Genomic DNA, 15,976 nt, shown 5'->3' with positions numbered 1-15,976 from the left:
CCCCTCCCTCCCTCCCGGCGAGCTGAGGGGCGGGGCCTCGGCTGCTTTGCATACGGGCGGCTGATTGGCTGGGCTCCCTCGGCCGCCGGTGGGCGTGGTTGGCGCCGGAGCTCCGCGGCCAGGTGGGCGCCTCCTGCGGGGCTGGCCGGCAGGTGAGGGCAGGTGAGGTGAGGGGCCCACGGGGCTCGCGGGGGGCGATGAGCGGCCTCTCCCTGGAGCAGCGGAAGAGCTGGGCCGCCGCCATCAGCCGCTTCCTCGCCCGGTACCGCTTCCTGCTGGACGCCCCCATGATCGTGAGTGGTGCCCAAGGGAGAGGAGGGGGAGGGGGCTGCTGCTTCGGCGCCTGCCTGACCTCCGCCCCCCCCCCCATCGCCCCCGTGCCCGCCTTCTAGGAGTTCTTCACGGACGACCTGTGGGGCCACCTGCCCCTCTCCTGGCAGCGCGCCCTGGCCGAGCTCTCATCCCCGCACCTGGCCGCGCTCTTGCTGCAGAGCAGCCCCTCCCGCCAAGCCAGGTGAGCGGCCCGGGAGAGGAGGGACGCGGGGGAGGGGAAGCATTGCTGGCCCGGGAGCCCCCCACTCCGGCGGGCAGGCGGACAACAGGATGTGGATGGGGGGGGGGGGATCCGAAGCCCTGGCTGGCAGCCCACCCTGGCAGGGCTCCACTCCATTTCCCGGGGTGGGGCGGGGGTGAGCGTCTCCCTCGGGGTCTCTCTTTCAGCTATGGCTCCGTGTGGCCCCTCTCCCTGCTGGCCTTCAGAGCCGCAGCCCACGCGTTGGCACTTCCCCGGGGCCCCAGGGGCGAGGGGGGCACGCTGGCCGACGGGAAGCTGGAGGAATTCCAGGGGAACCCGCAGCACAGCTCCAAGCTGCACCCCCTTTTCCGGAAGCACGTGAAGCCCAAGAAGCAGCACGAAATCCGACAGCTGGCGCAGGTGCGTCTCCAAGGGGTGAAGGCTCAGGGTAAGAAAGAGAGGGGCCCCCTCCATGATTGAAGCCAGGGGCTCAGGAGACTCAGGGCCTATCAAGAGTGCCAGCTGTGGGGAGCAGGGGGACCACCAGCCCCACCCCCCGGCACTCAGACTCCATGGGCCACGGGCAGGAGGCAGTGACGGGGAAGGCGTTAGTCTCTGGGTCCCGTCTGTTTGGCCTTCCAGGGCCGCTGAAACAGGAGGCAGAACAGTGCATGCAGAACCCCGTCGAAACTGTCTGTTCCCAGCAAGCCCACCTGTGGCCCACCTGACCTGCTCCCTCCTCTTCCTCACTGCTTTCCCTTCTGCCAGCCACCTCTTTTTCCTGATGCTCCTCAGCTTCATGATTTGCTCTCCAACATGTTTCTTCGAACCCTCCCCCCCGCCCCCCCGCAGGGACAAGAGACCACCTCACAGCATTCTGGGCTGCTGTGCGGCCACCTACCCCTGCAAGCTTTCGCTGACCTTTGGTCTTCCCATTTTCTATAGCTTGTGAAGAAACTCAGCGACCTGGCAGGGTGCCGCCATGTGGTGGATGTTGGCTCTGGCCAGGTAAGTCTGCTGGGACTGGCATCATTGGGGCGGGGGGGGGGGGCTGTAATTCAGTCCTAAAACTTCAGAACTTAGCAACTCATTTGTTTGTTTAATTAATTTATACCCCACTTTTCTCCTCAATGAAGATAAAAAGTGGCTGGCAACATTCTCCTCTGCTCCATTTTATTCTCACAACAATTCTGTGTAGTAGGTTAGGCTGGGAGGCTAGGACAGTTTCCACGGCACAAGAGGGGATTTGAACCCAAGTCTCCCAGGTAATAATCCAACACCCTTAACCACTACAACACACTGGCTCTTCTTAATAGGCTCACGTGAGGGAATAGGGTGGTGTCAGGGCCCCGGGAAGGCAAGAGCTGAGCTCCGGTTCCCACTTCTTTCCCTAAAGGGCCACCTTTCTCGTTTCCTGGCATTTGGCCTCCACTTGCCCGTCACTGCGGTGGAGGAAGATCCACGCCTGGTGAGCCGGGCAGTCAAGTTTGACCAAGAGCTGGTCCAGTCCCTAAAGAAGGAACAAGCCAAAGGGACACTGGTAAGGAGGAGCTGGAGAGCCGGGGGGGGGGGGGGGGGGGGGCTTTGACTGGGGACCTTTCCAGCCTCTGCTGCTCTACACAAAGCGGGCTGGGGTTGGTTCCTGTCTCCAGGTTTATATTTACTTGGTTTATAGCCTTTCTTGCTGAAACAAAGTCAAGAACACAATTCAGTCAGATACCCTGTTTCCCCGAATATAAGACATCCCCTGAGAATAAGACGTAGTAGAGGTTTTGCTGAAGTGTGAAATATAAGGCATCCCCCGAAAGTAAGAAATAGCAAAGTTTTCGTTTGGAAGCATGCCCGACGAACAGAACACAGAAAAATAAGACATCCCCTGAAAATAAGACATAGCCCATCTTTGGGAGCAAAAATTAATATAAGACACTGTCTTATATTCGTGGAAACACGGTAGCACCAAACAATGTCTAGGAGTACAGAAATTAGGAAACTGTCCAAGGCCCAACATGCTGTACACAGCACAGAGGATGGATGACAAAAACACACACCTGTGCCGCAAGACCAGGTGGCTGTGCACCCCAATGGATTGACAGTCCTCTTTCCTCATGAAAACTCCCAGCTGGACTTCTCTGTGCTCCTGCAGTTCTAACCCCGTTATAAAAATATCCCCGGACTGCCAGTCCAGTAGGGCCCCTCCTTGGCCTCGTGGGGCCTTCAGAAGGCTTCACACAGGTGAGCAGAGGTGTGATGGCAGAGCATGGAAATGTGCGTCCATGAAGGGACGCTGTAGGTCAGGATCCGAACCGTGAATTGCACTTGCCCTGCCTAGGTCTGGACAGTCATGTGTTACGACTTTTAGGTGTCAAACTTGCGGCCCTCCAGATGCTATGGACTACAGTTCCCATCATCCCCAGCCAGCATGATACTGGCAGGGGATGATGGGAACTGTAGTCCATAGCATCCGGAGGGCTGCGAGTTTGACACCTGTTGTCTTGCATTATGGAAAGGTGATATGGCGTGTGTCATGTTGATGAATAAGACTTCTGCGTATGCTCTTCGACTGATGTTGCCTCTTTCCTTACCACTGTCCTTTCCAGAGACTTCCTCTATCAATTTGTCTGCTCCTTTTCTTTTTTTCTGGAGGGCTGTAAGAGGCTAGGCCAGCTGTTGCCCGGCTGACTTCCCCGCTGGTGCTTCAGTGGTGTTTCCTAGAGCAGTGGTGGCGAACCTATTGCACGGGTGCCAGAGATGGCACTCAGAGCCCTCTCTGTGGGCACGCACAGAGTCCCCCCCACACACACATCTAGGTTGGCCTGGGCCGCTGGGCTCGATTATTAGCATTAAACCAAAGACCTAGTTTGGGGAAGCAGTGTAGGTAACCCTGTTCAGGGCTGTTAAACCTCACTGATTTTTATGCGAAGAACTACAGCACAATCCTTTACCTGGGAGTAAGCTCAGTTGCTGGCAATGGGGCTTGCTTCTGAGCAAACCCTCCTAGGGTCACTCTAGAGGATTCACTCTAGAGATGCACGGTTGCTTCAAAGCAAAGCCACCGACTACCACATAGCTTACTCCCGAGTAAGGCACACCTCTGAGCCAACCGCTTTTTCTACACTAAAATCTCAGTATTCAGGTTAAATTGCCGTGTTGGCACTTTGCGATAAATAAGTGGGTTTTGGGTTGCAGTTTGGGCACTCTGTCTCGAAAAGGTTCGCCACCACTGTCCTAGAGCATATGAGGCTTACGCCCTTTTCCTCACTCCCCCACAGACTGCAGGTGATTTCTGCCTCCAGGGGCCAAGACACGTGGTGGGCTGCGTTGACCCCAGGGCCCCGTGGCAGGCGTTCTTGCATTTGCTGCAGCAAAAGAAAGACGAGGCAGGTTCTCCTCCTGTGGCAGATGGTCTCTTTCAAGCTGAGAGGACTCCGAAGACGAGCCCTGGTTTCCACAGGGAAGCGGAGAAGGACGGCTGCCAAAAGACCAGGACTGAGAGCCGGTTGAGGAAGTGGGACGGTGGCAGAACAGATGGGGAAGCCTCTGCCTCTGGTCAGGAAGGGCTCGTGGGAGGGGGGCCTGGGCAGTTCTGCCCTGAGAATCCCCCTCTCCTGGAAGCACCCGTGCTGCTGACCGGCCTCCATGCCTGCGGCGACCTCAGCGTGGCTCTGCTGCGGCACTTTGTCCGCTGCCCCCGAGTGGTGGCCATCACCTCAGTGGCCTGCTGCTACATGAAGCTGAGCGTGCCGGACACAGCCGCACCCACGGACCCCGCAGAGTGTGGCTACCCACTCAGCACCTGGGTGTCTGGGCTCCCAGGCCACCAGCTCTCCTACAAGGCCCGTGAAGGGGCCTGCCACGCCATCGAGGACTACGCACTGAGGCTCGTGGATGAGAGCGCCACCTTGAGGACGCACTGCTTCCGGGCCATGTTGGAGACGGTGATTCGGGCCGCAGACCCTGCCAAGAAACGGCTCGGGGTGCAGACGATCAACAAGTCCCACATGCTGACCTTCGAAGAGTGAGTGTGGCCTACGCACGCGGGGGAAGGGGGTTTGTAGCGCATGGCCTCCTGCTGCGGCTGTTTGGCTTGTACTTCTGAGGCCATGCAGGGGCCCATGTCATTTTTTATTTTCTCACACTTAAAACAAACAACATGAAAAACCACAACCATAAACTGATTTCCAGCTTTGATTAAAAGTTAGCTCCAGGTTCATGCATATAACTAAAACATTAGTTCAGTGGTTATTTCTTAGATGCATTCTGGAGTTTACCATTTTTCTTTAGACTTCAGACCCTGCCGCTAATTCTCTATCTGAATAGGTTTTGAAAAGATATTCGATAAAAGGTTTCCAGTTTTCTAAAAAATCTCTTAGTAATGTCGTCACAGTCCTTTGTTGTTGGTATCTTATAGTCTCACCATTTTTGTGCACATGAAGTCCTTGCTGCCATCGTCAAGTACGTAAACAGAGCTCTGTATTGCTTACGAAAGTCCTCTCCCATAATTTTCAACAAAAAGACTTCACGTGTTTTCAAAATACTTCAGAAATTTGTGTACTTCTTTAAGTATCATATCCCAAAAAGTCTTTGCCTCTTTACAGGTGCACCACATATGAAAGGAAGACCCCTCTTGCTGTTGACATTTCCAGCACTGTTACACACACCTTTATACAGCTCTACCAAAAATTTTGGCGTTAAATACCACCTGGACATCGTTTTATAATAGTTCTCCTGTAAATTTTAAACCATTCTTCCCCAGTCTATCCCACTGTTCCCTCTGGATATCACCGCCAACATTTCCAAACCATTTAATCATTACTGATTTAACCACCTCATCTTTTTATTGTCGAAGGCTTTCACGGCCGGTTTCAACTGGTTGTGGTGGGTTTTCCGGTCTGTGTAGCCTCATCTTTTGTTTCCCATTTTAGTAACATCTACTACATTTTAGTAATCAGCTTCCCACTATTTGTACATAAGTTCGATTCAAAGTCTGTCACTTGTGGACCAAAACCGGCATTCTTCTAATCATCTTTAAAAATTACTAAAAGTTGATAATGAGGGATCCAATTTTTAACTATATAAGAACATAAGAAAGAGCCTGCTGGATCAGACCAGAGTCCATCTAGTTCAGTTCTGCTACTCACAGTGGCCCACCAGGTGCCATTGGGAGCTCACATGCAGGATGGGAAAGCAATGGCCTTCTGCGGCTGTTGCTCCCAAGCACCTGGTCTGTTAAGGCATTTGCAATCTGAGATCAAGGAGGATCAAGATTGGTAGCCAGAGATCGACTTCTCCATAAATCTGTCCAAGCCCCTTTTAAAGCTATCCAGGTGAGTGGCCATCACCACCTCCTGTGGCAGCATATTCCAAACACCCATCACACGTTGTGTGAAGAAGTGTTTCCTTTTATTAGTCCTAATTCTTCCCCCCAGCATATCTTTTAAATTGTTCACAGACTCACACTGGTTAACTTACAACTCTCTATTATTTAGGCCATTTTTCTTACACGTTCACTTTTCTAGCAAAAGTTTAAATTGTAGACAACCATACAGGAGTTTCACCTGCTACAAATATTTTTTTTTTATATTTCAACCAGATCCATATAAGATACCTTCTAACGTAGTGATTGGAATTCTCCCCTTAACATACCGCAGGTATCCATGCCAACCAAATTTCCTGTCATGGCTCTCCAGTTCCAAGATTCTGCTATTCTTCAAAATCGCCCATTCCCTTGTCTACACTAGGCAAGCAGCTTCAAAGTCCAATTTTAAATTTGGGAACATGAACCCCCCCCCCCCCCCCAAATTGCATCATGCACATTTTTATATTTAATTCTTGATTTCTTGCCTTTCCAAATCAAGTTACTTTTGTCTTTTTTGCCATTGTTGAAACATGATGCTGATTTAACTACTGGGATACCTTTCCCAAAAAAGACAATTTTGAACTGGGTGAGAAAGAAGTGTTGTTGTGAAGTTGGAGAGAAGAATAGCGGTTTGCCTCTTCAACTAGTTACAAGGAAGCATTAGAAAACCTTCCCAGCCTCGGGCAATGATAATGCAAGTCCAGCTGTGGTCTTGGTGCAGATGTGCAAGATGCCAGCCGAGCATGGCTCCAGCCATGTCTTAGAAAATGGGTTTTCTCACTGAGACTCAAGGAGGATTGTGCAACGTAGGTTAATACAGTCAACAGGCTTAGACATTTAATAAGCAATGTACTAGGACTACACAAAACTGAAACAAAGCCGAGTGTGCTAGATGGGATGTGTCAACTCACTGCAGGAAATTGGTATTACCTCAGTAGAAAATAAGGCAGTAAGAGCAGGATAGTGCACACAGCAAACAAGTTAATACGTAGAAACACAGAGCTGGAAGGGACCTCAAGGTTCATCTAGTCCACCCTCCTGCCGGAAATTCACAACTGCCCCCCCTTCCCCAGTGACCTCTTCTCTATGCCCAGAACATATATACTGTAATCCACAGTCCCTTTACCAAGAATTGTTCCAGTTTTGTATGTAGCATATACAGGACACCCCAGCCTTTTTGAGCCAGTGAGTCCCTTTGGGATTCTGACCCAGGGTGTTTGTTGGGCAGAAAGGTGGTGTCAACTACAAGAGAGGGAGCTACACCCACACAGAAGAAGTCCAAGCCCAGGGACAAGGAGGGACAATTCTCTCACAACTTCAGTGAGAGAATTCAACACCAACACTCAGGTGCTGATGCAGAGTCATCGTCATCTGTGCAGCCAAGGAGATCTCAGGTGGCCTTTCCACCTGGCCCACTGATTTTCTAGATTGGGGGTCTGCAACCTGCGGCCCTCCAGATGTTCATGGACTACAATTCCCATTAGCACCTGCCAGCATGGCCATGCTGGCAGGGACTGATGGGAATTGTAGTCCATGAACATCTGGAGAGCCATAGGTTGCAGACCCCTCAGAAGCAGAAGAAGAAGAGTTTGGATTTATATCCCCCCTTTCTCTCCTGCAGGAGACTCAAAGGGGCTGACAATCTCCTTGCCCTTCCCCCCTCACAACAAACACCCTGTGAGGTAGGTGGGGCTGAGAGAGCTCCGAGAAGCTGTGACTAGCCCAAGGTCACCCAGCTGGCGTGTGTGGGAGTGCACAGGCTAATCTGACTTCCCCAGATAAGCCTCCACAGCTCAGGCGGCAGAGCTGGGAATCAAACCCGGTTCCTCCAGATTAGATACACGAGCTCTTGACCTCCTATGCCACTTGGCAAGGGCCACAGCACCCCTTGGCACGGGGGACCCCTGGGCACGGGGGACCCCAGATTAGATACATGAGCTCTTGACCTCCTATGCCACTTGGCAAGGGCCACAGCACCCCTTGGCACTGGGGACCCCTGCAGTATAGCTGGGCAGGCTGTAGCCCGTCAAGGCTACCAGAAGAGGAGCTGGCCGACCCCCAGCACGCAAGCTAAGAAGGGCTGGTCTGTTCCCTCCCCCAGATACATCCGACTCGGGCTGGAGCGAGTGGGGCTGGACCCAAACATGGCCCTGGACCGGGCGGCCCTGGAGTCCCTGCTGGGCCAGCAGCAGAAGGTGGTGGCCTTTTTCAGCCTGGCCTTGCTGCTGGCTCCCGTGGTGGAGACCCTCATCCTGCTGGACCGGATGATCTATTTGCAGGAGCAAGGTAAGGGGTGTGTGTGTGTGGGGGGGGGACGGAACTATGGGCAGCAGGGTTGGCCCAAATATTAGAGGCTGTGTGCGGCAAAAGGCAAGCAGGCCACCGTAGCAGGGGAACCGGCTCTCCTCTGGCCCTGCTTCACTTCGCACAGGCCTGGCACCTAGAGGCGTAGCTCCAAGGGGGACGCACCCCCCTGTGGACGCGTTCCGGGGCCAGACGGGAGCGCAGCAGGGGCAGAGGACGCACCAGGAGCCTTCCCCCTTACTACGCCTCTGCTGGCCCCTCTCCACAAAGGGCTGCCAAGAAGGAACAACAGCCAACCCAAAGAGGACCCAAGCTGACTTACACCACTTGCCTTTTTTTCACAACAACCCTGCGTGATAGCAAGGCTGAGACGGCGTGACTTGCCCAAGGTCACCCAACAAGCTTCCGTGGCATAAAAGGGGATTCAAGCCCGATAACCTACAACACGAAATCTTTCAGCTGCAAGGCAATGCTGAGCGGAAAGCTGGGCACAGCTGCTTGAATTCTATAAACATTACATAAGCAGTGGCGAGTTTTCATCGTCGAAGGCTTTCACGGCTGGAATCACTGGGGTGTTGTGTGGTTTCCGGGCTGTATGGCCATGTTCCAGTAGCATTTTCTCCTACATATAGCCCGGAAACCATACAACATTCCAGTGATGAATTTCCCACTCACTGAAATATGTCTCCGTGTTTGGAACAACTTACTGCTGCGAGCAGTTCTTTTCAAAACGTACCATCGCAAAGAGTCGACTGTACTCCAGACTGACAGACGCGGCCCTGGAAAAGCAGTTGCGAGTATCAACATCATCCATACCAGCTAAAGTCACACGCCTCACCAAAGAGAAGCAGAATTCCAGCCATCACGTTAGGAGTTAATTAAATGTATGACCAAATATAGCAGGCTAATTTTTAAGTTGATGATTGTGTATGGCCTACGAATGATGCTATATATATCCAAATGGCCCTTGGCCGTAAAAGATACCGTTATTCTGTTATAGATCTTATAGCTTCCAGCTCAACCTTTGGGGCTCCTTGCTCCGGGTTCAGATCCTGAACTGCCACAAATTGAGCTTAGGCCAAGGGTGTCGTCATGGCCCCCGTTCTCCTACAGCAGCTGAATGGGGCACGTGGCCTGGCAGATCTCGTTCCTGAAGTTTCGGTTGCATCTGTGGCTGGCATATGCCAGGAACAAGATCTACCAGACCACGGACACACAGCCTGGAAAGCCCACAACCACCAGTGGAGTCCGGCCATGAAAGCATTTGACAATACAAATCTGCTTTGAGTCCTCAAGTGTCATGATAGTTAAAGTGTCCATATCCTATCCAGCATGAGTCAGCATGAGACTGAGCTGACAAACCGGTTCTTACCTGTTCCAAGTGACCTTTAACATGATTGGTTGAGTCTTGTATAAAAGCACTTGTATGATACTGGTTCAGTGTTCCTTTGGGAAACAGGTGTTAGGCGAAGCACTTTGATTGTCTGCTGAATATTCTTCGTTGTATATAGCTACTTGTACATAGAGCAACTGAATGATAAAATGCCTTCTTATGAATGACAAAGCTGTGTGGAGTTTACTTCGTGAAGGTGGGAGTGTTGCTGTACAAGACCACTAGTTCTACTCTAAGTAGCCCCCCTTTGGGGGTTGAATGGCCCTTTCCCAGGGGTCGCCTAAGACTCTTTCCATCAGTGTTCTACATCTGTAAAATGGATTAAACGTTAGGGTTGGGGGGTCACCACAACATGAGGAACTGCATTAAAGGGTCGCGGCATTTGGAAGGTTGAGAACCACTGCCATAAATAGTTGATTCACATACTGCATTTTTAATCCTGCCTTTCTTCCCAAAGCACCTGACGTTGTTCCCTTCTGAATGTTATCTCTGTGCAGTCGCGCCCGCCCCCCCCCCTTTGCCTGGCAAGCCCTTCATCACCCAAAATGTTTCAGCAGCTGGGTTCATGGGTGCGGAGGGCACAGCTGGCTTAAATCTAGCTCAGAAATTCAGCCCTTGACTATAAATGGAGATCAAGTAGAGCGGGTGGCTAGTTTTAAATTTCTGAGCATCATGATTAAAGAGGACTTGACCTGGGGCGCACAGACTGCCGCGGTGGTTAAGAAGGCCCAGCAAAGACTGTACTAGCTGAGACTTTTAAGGAAACAACAACTGGATGGAAAACTCCTGGTGTCCTTTTACCGCTGTGCTGTAGACAGTGTCTTAACCTCCTGCACCTGTGTATGGTTCTCCAGTTGCACAGTGGCAGATAGGAAGGCGCTCCAAAGGGTGATCACTACTGCACAGAGGATTATCGGCTGCCCTCTCCCCTCCTCGGAAGAACTCTATAATTCCCGAAGCCGAAAGAAAGCCCAAAATATTCCGAGAGACCCGTCTCCTCCAGCACACTCTCTTTTTGAACTGTGACCATCCAGCAGACGATACAGGTCTATCAAAACTAGGACAAAGAGGCTTAGAGACAGTTTCTACTCTAGAGCTGTGGCTATGCTGAACTCCGCGGCTTCGTGTTGATGTGTTTGGGGCTGTGTAGGGATGGGTGGAGGAAGGGGAAAGTGAGGGTGGGGTATTAGTCTGGAATTGTGTGCATCGAGGAATGCTGCTGTAAATTTCGTTGTGCGTGCACAATGACAAAATGCTTATGCTTTGACCTCACTCTGTTGCCGTCTGCCTCCTGACAGGCTTCCAGTGCGAGCTGATCCCTTTGTTCGACCCCACCGTCTCCCCCCGGAATCTTGTGCTGGTGGCAGCCAAGGCTGACTTGAGCCCTGCTCTTGGGGGCTGGCTGAGAACAAGAAGCCCCCTTCGGCCGGAACACGATCCTGGGAGGGGGCAGGAGGGCAGATCCCCGCTGGACACGCCGACCGGCTCCAAGCTCTGAGCACAGACTCTCCACGGCGGGTGCGCTTGAGCCAAGAAAACAGGCAAGGCAAGCCTGCTTTAATAAACAAACACCTGCTTTAATAAACAAACAGTAAAGCTGGGCTTGCTCCTTATTTATTTTAAAAAAACCAAAGGCCTTTCTGGCAAGACCACAGTCAAACCCCCTTCCCCGAATAAGGGGGCCAACGTTGCAAAAAAGAAAAACTTCTGCCAGGCTGCCCTGGTCGGCCGGAAGGTCCGTCCGTGTCCAATCCGGTGATGCCCTCGCTGTCTAGCTGACTACGGAAACGTCAATACCAATAGGATTTCCGGAACTGGCGAGTCTCGACAATTCCCTGCAACTCCATTATTTCCTCTTGGAAGGTCTTCAGGGAAGGGGCGAACGTCTTCTCTAGGGCATCCTCCACGGACGTGTCCTTGGGGCCATCTTGACAAGGGGCAGGAGGGGCCAAGGAAGAGAGAAGCAGAGCCATGCTCAGTCGGACGGAGGCTTTTCCCACCAGCAACACGCAGATGAGGGACCGCCTGGCAGGGGGAGCGCTCTGCGAAGGTCCGCCTAGCACCACAGCTACGGCATGCTCAGAGGGACTACAGGGGACTTGGCCTTCCCGTGGTCAAGATGCAACTGCCCCTCCCACCCCCGGCCCCTTACCTTTCCACTGCTCTGGGATGATACCGTCCTCCCTTTGCTCGATGGGTTTCGGGATGATGCGGCCCGTTCGCAAAGAAACGCGGACGCGCTCACCCTCCTCGGTGTACCGCCATTCCACTTCCGTGGGCTTCCTGGGGAGGGGGGGAGTCTTAGAGGCGAGGGGGGCCACTGCGGATGGGGCAAAGGCCGGCCCTGCAGCAGATTTTTCTTACTGGCAACTTCCTGTAAAACGGCTTCTTGCCAGTATGGGGGTGGCTGTGCTCTTGTGGGGGGGGGGGCCTGCCCTTGTGGGTCACTCAGGAGGTGGGGGGGATCACAGCCCCCCCAGGGCCGTTCTGCCCCTCCCGAATTGGGCTTGCTTTGTGTGTGGGAGCGCCCGGGCTGGGCCCAGTCCCCAAAAGCTGGGGGGGGGGCATAATGGGTTCGTGCTGGGATCTGGTGGGGCCAGGCAGGGTCATTCTGTGGAGGCGGGCAAGGGCAGCCCCCCCCCCTTCTGGGTTAGGAAAGCGGCCGGGACGGGAGCCTCCCCCCCCTCGGCAGAAGGGCAGCCACCATACCTGTCGGAGGGGTCGACCAAGGTGACGTCCTTCACCAGCAGCGGGGCTTCGCTGGCCACGTAGGTGCCCGGGTAGACGGCCGACTTCCCCACGTACCGGTAATGCTGCGGGTCGGGGGGGGGGGAGAGAGCGGGCAGGAGTAGCCGTGGCCGGTGCCCATCGCCAGCGAGGCGCCCCAGCCCCCTCCGCCCCCTGCCCCGAGGGAGGGTGCCCCCTCTTCCCTCCCCCCGCCCGCCCGCCCGCCCGCCCGCCCGGGCTTACCACGTTGAGGCCCTCGAGGACGACCCAGTTGCGCTGGCGGATGACCTGGGCCACCAGCCCCAGCTTGCCCGCGTCCTTCCCCTTCAGCACCTGCACCTGCCGGGGGGGGGGGAGAGGGAGGGGGCGGCGTCAAGGCACGGCGGGCCGGGGGGGGGGGGGCGGCGTCGGTGGCGTCCGCGCCTTCCTCACCGTGTCTCCCTGGAAGAACTTCCAGTCGGCGTCGTCGATGGGCTCCACGAAGACCCTCTTGCGCCGCAGGCCGGGCGGGTTGCGGACCTTGTCGGCCGCCGAGCCGGGCTTGTTCATGCCGTAGCGGTAGCCGCGGGGCAGAGGCGCCTTCTGGGCCGCCGACAGCAGCGCCCACAGCCGCATGGCCTCGCCCCCCCCCCCCCTGCACGCACCGCAGCCGCGCTCTGCACCCGCTCAGGAGCCCCCGCCGGCAGGGCCCTCCTCTTCCTCGCGCGCGGGGCACTGTGGGAGCCCGATGCCCGCCCCCTTTCCCCGCCCCCCCGCCCCCCCGCTCGGCGCCCAGGCAAGGAGTCGGAGGCGGCGGCGTGGCCGGCGGGGGAGGAGGCGGCAGGGGCTGTGTGGCGCGGGGGGGGGGGGTCGTCAGGGGGCGGCGTCGGGGCGCGGCGGGGCCAGGCGGGCTTCGGCGGCGTCCAGGCGGTCCCGCAGCGCCTCCAGCTGCGCCTCCACGGCCACGGCAGACCGCACGCAGCCCCGGCAGCTCCGCGCGTCCTTCGCGCCTGCGGGAGGAGAGGAGGGGGGGGGAGAAGCAGAAGCGGACGGGAGGGACGGAGGGGTCCCGGGCCCCCCCCCCGCCGCCGCCGCCGCCGCCCCCGCCCCACCAGCCCCCTCCCCACTTACGCTCGCGGCGGTGCTGCGCCTGGAAGAGGCGCGCGTCCTCCAGCTCCTGGCGCAGGCGGCCCAGCAGCTGCTCCGGGGCCGGCGGGGGGAACGGGGCCGGCGGGGGCTCCGCGGGAGGCGGCCCTGCGCAGGAGGAGGAGGAGGAGGAGAGTCCCGGGGAGCCGCGGGGCCGCCAGCCCAGACTAGCCCCCGACGCCCCGCGCCCGACCTGCCCGAGGGGGGGACCGCACTCACCGGCCGCCCCGGGAGCTGGCGGGGCCCCTTGCGCCGCTTCCTCCTCCTCCTCCTCCTCCTCTTCTTCCGCCGCCGCGGGGCCTGGTGCAGCAGCCGGCAGCCCCTCTTCGTCTGGCGGCCTGGAAGGCAGATCCGAACGGGTGGGCGTCGGGGGTCGTCCCAGGAGCGGCTCTGCGACGGCTGCTGCTGCTGCGCCTCAGCGGGGAAGGCCGGGGGGGAGGGGGGTGTCTCCGCGGGCCCCTGACTGGTCGAGGGTCACCCAGCGCCCTGGGCGCCCCCCCCCCGCGGGCCAGAAGAGGACCCCCCCCCCCAGTAGCCAGTCCCGCCGCCGCCGCCTCTCATGTATTGCTCGCATTCCTTCCTGGGCCACCTTTCTCAGAGGGAGGCAGAGCAGTTGGCATCGCTCTGCCCTTCTGCATTTTATTCTCACGATAAGCCCACGAGGGAGGCCAGACTGGGGGGGGGGGCGCCATTGGCCCCCTCCCCAACAGCGCAAAGATCCAAACTGGGCCTGCCACTCCACCATGCTGCCTCTCACACAACACAACACACAGCCAGCCGAGGCCAGCAGAGCGGCACTCCCCTCCACCCCGTGGTTCCCAGGGAGCTCCTCTGACACAGGCGCCCACCCTCCCACCACAAGAGCCATGCAGCTGCCAGATGTTCTGTGCGCTGCTCCACCAGGCGCGGGCCCATGCGAGGACTCAGCTGGGGCCCAGAGGGTGCCGGATTGCCTCCTCCCACCACTGTGGGACTCTGGAGCAGCCCTCCTGCGTCTGCCGAGGGGGGCTGGGTTGGGGCTCCCTTCTGCTTCCCCGGCCTCAGCAGGAGGCCCAGCAGGTGAGCGTCAGAGCCCCCCCACCCCGGCCGGCACTTGGACAAGGGGAAGTCAGGCGGGGGGAGAGGAAAATCACCAGCACCCTGCTGATGTCCTCTGGCTCCTCTGCTGGGGATGGGGAGTTGGAGAGGACGGGCCCTTTCCTGCCCCCCCTGGTCTAAGGCCTACACCACAGGGAGCCTGAGAGCTGATCCAGCCTTGAGTCCTTGCAGCGATGACCGCTTCAAGGTGGGCACCAGCTGCCAGCCCCAAGCCCTTCTGGCCAGCCGCCTGCTTGCATTCCAAAAATGTGGGCCAGGTGCCAAGCAGGGGGGACGGTCCTTGCAGGAGCCGGGGGGGGCGGGGGGCTCCTGAGCACCTGAGTGAGGATCCCTGAGACCCCCTTGCCATGCACACAGCGCTCCAGAAGCCTCTGCCCAGTGAGATGTGACCGGGGGGCAGGGGGCTCCAGATCAGCCAAGCGGCTCAGGGGTCTGCAGCGGCTGATGGGATTTGTAGTCCATGAACATCTGGAGAGCCGCAGGTTGCAGACCCCTGGCGGCTATGGGACTCCCCTCCGGATTTGACACAGAGACAGCGAGGATCGCCTTCAAAAGACAGGTCCAAGAGTTCCAGAAATCCCCTTCTCTCCCCCCGTCTCACCCTGGGCTTCCCTGGGCGCAGTTCCAGGCGAAGCAGGCCTTCATGGTGCCAATGAGGACCCCAGCCGGGCAGAGCTGCTGCCGCTGGCCACGGAACCTTTGCTGGTTTCCTGGGAACCGTGGGATTTGTGGCCAGTTATGAGGTCACAGCCCAGCTCATCCGCTTGGTGGGTGATACCCCCCTCAGGTGTGGAGGCGCACACACCTGCCCTTCCATTGCCCCCGCCCCACTGCGTGAGAAAAGGACATTCCCCATACACCCTTCCCTCGTCCCCTGGGCTCCCTTCTTTCTGAAGCCCCTGTCTGAGCTACCCCATCCTGAAGGGGGCAGTCCTGTGCTTAAGAGTAGCCAATTCTAATCCTGCCCACTGGCAGGGAGGGCCAGGCACTTCTCCTTGGGAAAGATTGTCATTTTTACGATGATGCATTCCATATATGTGCTGCCTTTCCCCTCGCAGGCTCAGGGCACCTTCCAACACATAAAGCCATAAAACATTCATCAAATTGGATGTTGGGGGTTTTCCGGGTTGATGTGGCCATGTTCTGGTAGCATTTTCTCCTGACATTTCGCCTGCGTCTGGAAATGCTACTGGAACACGGCCATACAACCCGGAAAACCCACAACCCCTTAGTGATTCCGGCTGTGAAAGCCTTCAACAATGCATTCATGAAATATGTTGCAACGTTGTGCCCTGGGAAGAGTCCGGCTCCGGGCATATCTTTTAATTTTTATTTTATTTTATTAGATTTACTAGGCCACCCCTGCCCTTTCAAGCTCCGGGCGGCTGACATCCTTATGAAACAGAAAAATCCTCTAAAAATTATAGCATCCCATAAATAATTTCCAATAACTTACAAC

At 56.5% G+C, this 15,976-nt stretch overlaps 2 protein-coding genes across 2 annotated transcripts; one reads left to right on the top strand and one right to left on the bottom strand.

Annotated features, from left to right (window-relative positions):
- Positions 1-32: 32 nt before the first annotated feature.
- METTL25B (methyltransferase like 25B) lies at positions 33-11,141 on the top strand. Its single transcript, XM_048509291.1, has 8 exons — positions 33-293; positions 393-514; positions 721-934; positions 1,460-1,522; positions 1,911-2,054; positions 3,784-4,529; positions 7,972-8,156; positions 10,866-11,141. The coding sequence occupies exons 1-8, from the start codon at positions 198-200 to the stop codon at positions 11,063-11,065; spliced, it is 1,770 nt and encodes a 589-aa protein (XP_048365248.1). The 5' UTR covers positions 33-197; the 3' UTR covers positions 11,066-11,141.
- Positions 11,142-11,165: 24 nt separating this feature from the next.
- On the bottom strand, positions 11,166-13,022 carry MRPL24 (mitochondrial ribosomal protein L24). The gene is made up of 5 exons (XM_048509442.1): positions 12,727-13,022; positions 12,538-12,633; positions 12,277-12,380; positions 11,720-11,850; positions 11,166-11,494 (listed from the first exon to the last, which is right to left on the bottom strand). The coding sequence occupies exons 1-5, from the start codon at positions 12,907-12,909 to the stop codon at positions 11,358-11,360; spliced, it is 651 nt and encodes a 216-aa protein (XP_048365399.1). The 5' UTR covers positions 12,910-13,022; the 3' UTR covers positions 11,166-11,357.
- Between the last annotated feature and the right edge of the window lie 2,954 nt (positions 13,023-15,976).

This window comes from Sphaerodactylus townsendi, linkage group LG01 (genome assembly GCF_021028975.2).
Source record: "Sphaerodactylus townsendi isolate TG3544 linkage group LG01, MPM_Stown_v2.3, whole genome shotgun sequence".
NCBI lineage: Eukaryota > Metazoa > Chordata > Lepidosauria > Squamata > Sphaerodactylidae > Sphaerodactylus > Sphaerodactylus townsendi.
Note: the sequence above shows the minus strand (reverse complement) of the source record. Positions and strands in the feature narration are given on the sequence as shown.

Bases quoted from the DNA above. Each gene is read 5' to 3' on its own strand.
- METTL25B (XM_048509291.1), top strand. From the start codon at position 198: ATGAGCGGCCTCTCCCTGGAGCAGCGGAAGAGCTGGGCCGCCGCCATC. The intron at 294-392 runs GTGAGTGGTGCC...CCCGCCTTCTAG, and splicing joins TGCTGGACGCCCCCATGATC to GAGTTCTTCACGGACGACCT. The intron at 935-1,459 runs GTGCGTCTCCAA...CATTTTCTATAG, and splicing joins AAATCCGACAGCTGGCGCAG to CTTGTGAAGAAACTCAGCGA.
- MRPL24 (XM_048509442.1), bottom strand. From the start codon at position 12,909: ATGCGGCTGTGGGCGCTGCTGTCGGCGGCCCAGAAGGCGCCTCTGCCC. The intron at 12,381-12,537 runs GTAAGCCCGGGC...CCCGACCCGCAG, and splicing joins TCCTCGAGGGCCTCAACGTG to CATTACCGGTACGTGGGGAA. The intron at 11,851-12,276 runs GTATGGTGGCTG...CCCCCTCCCCAG, and splicing joins TTGGTCGACCCCTCCGACAG to GAAGCCCACGGAAGTGGAAT.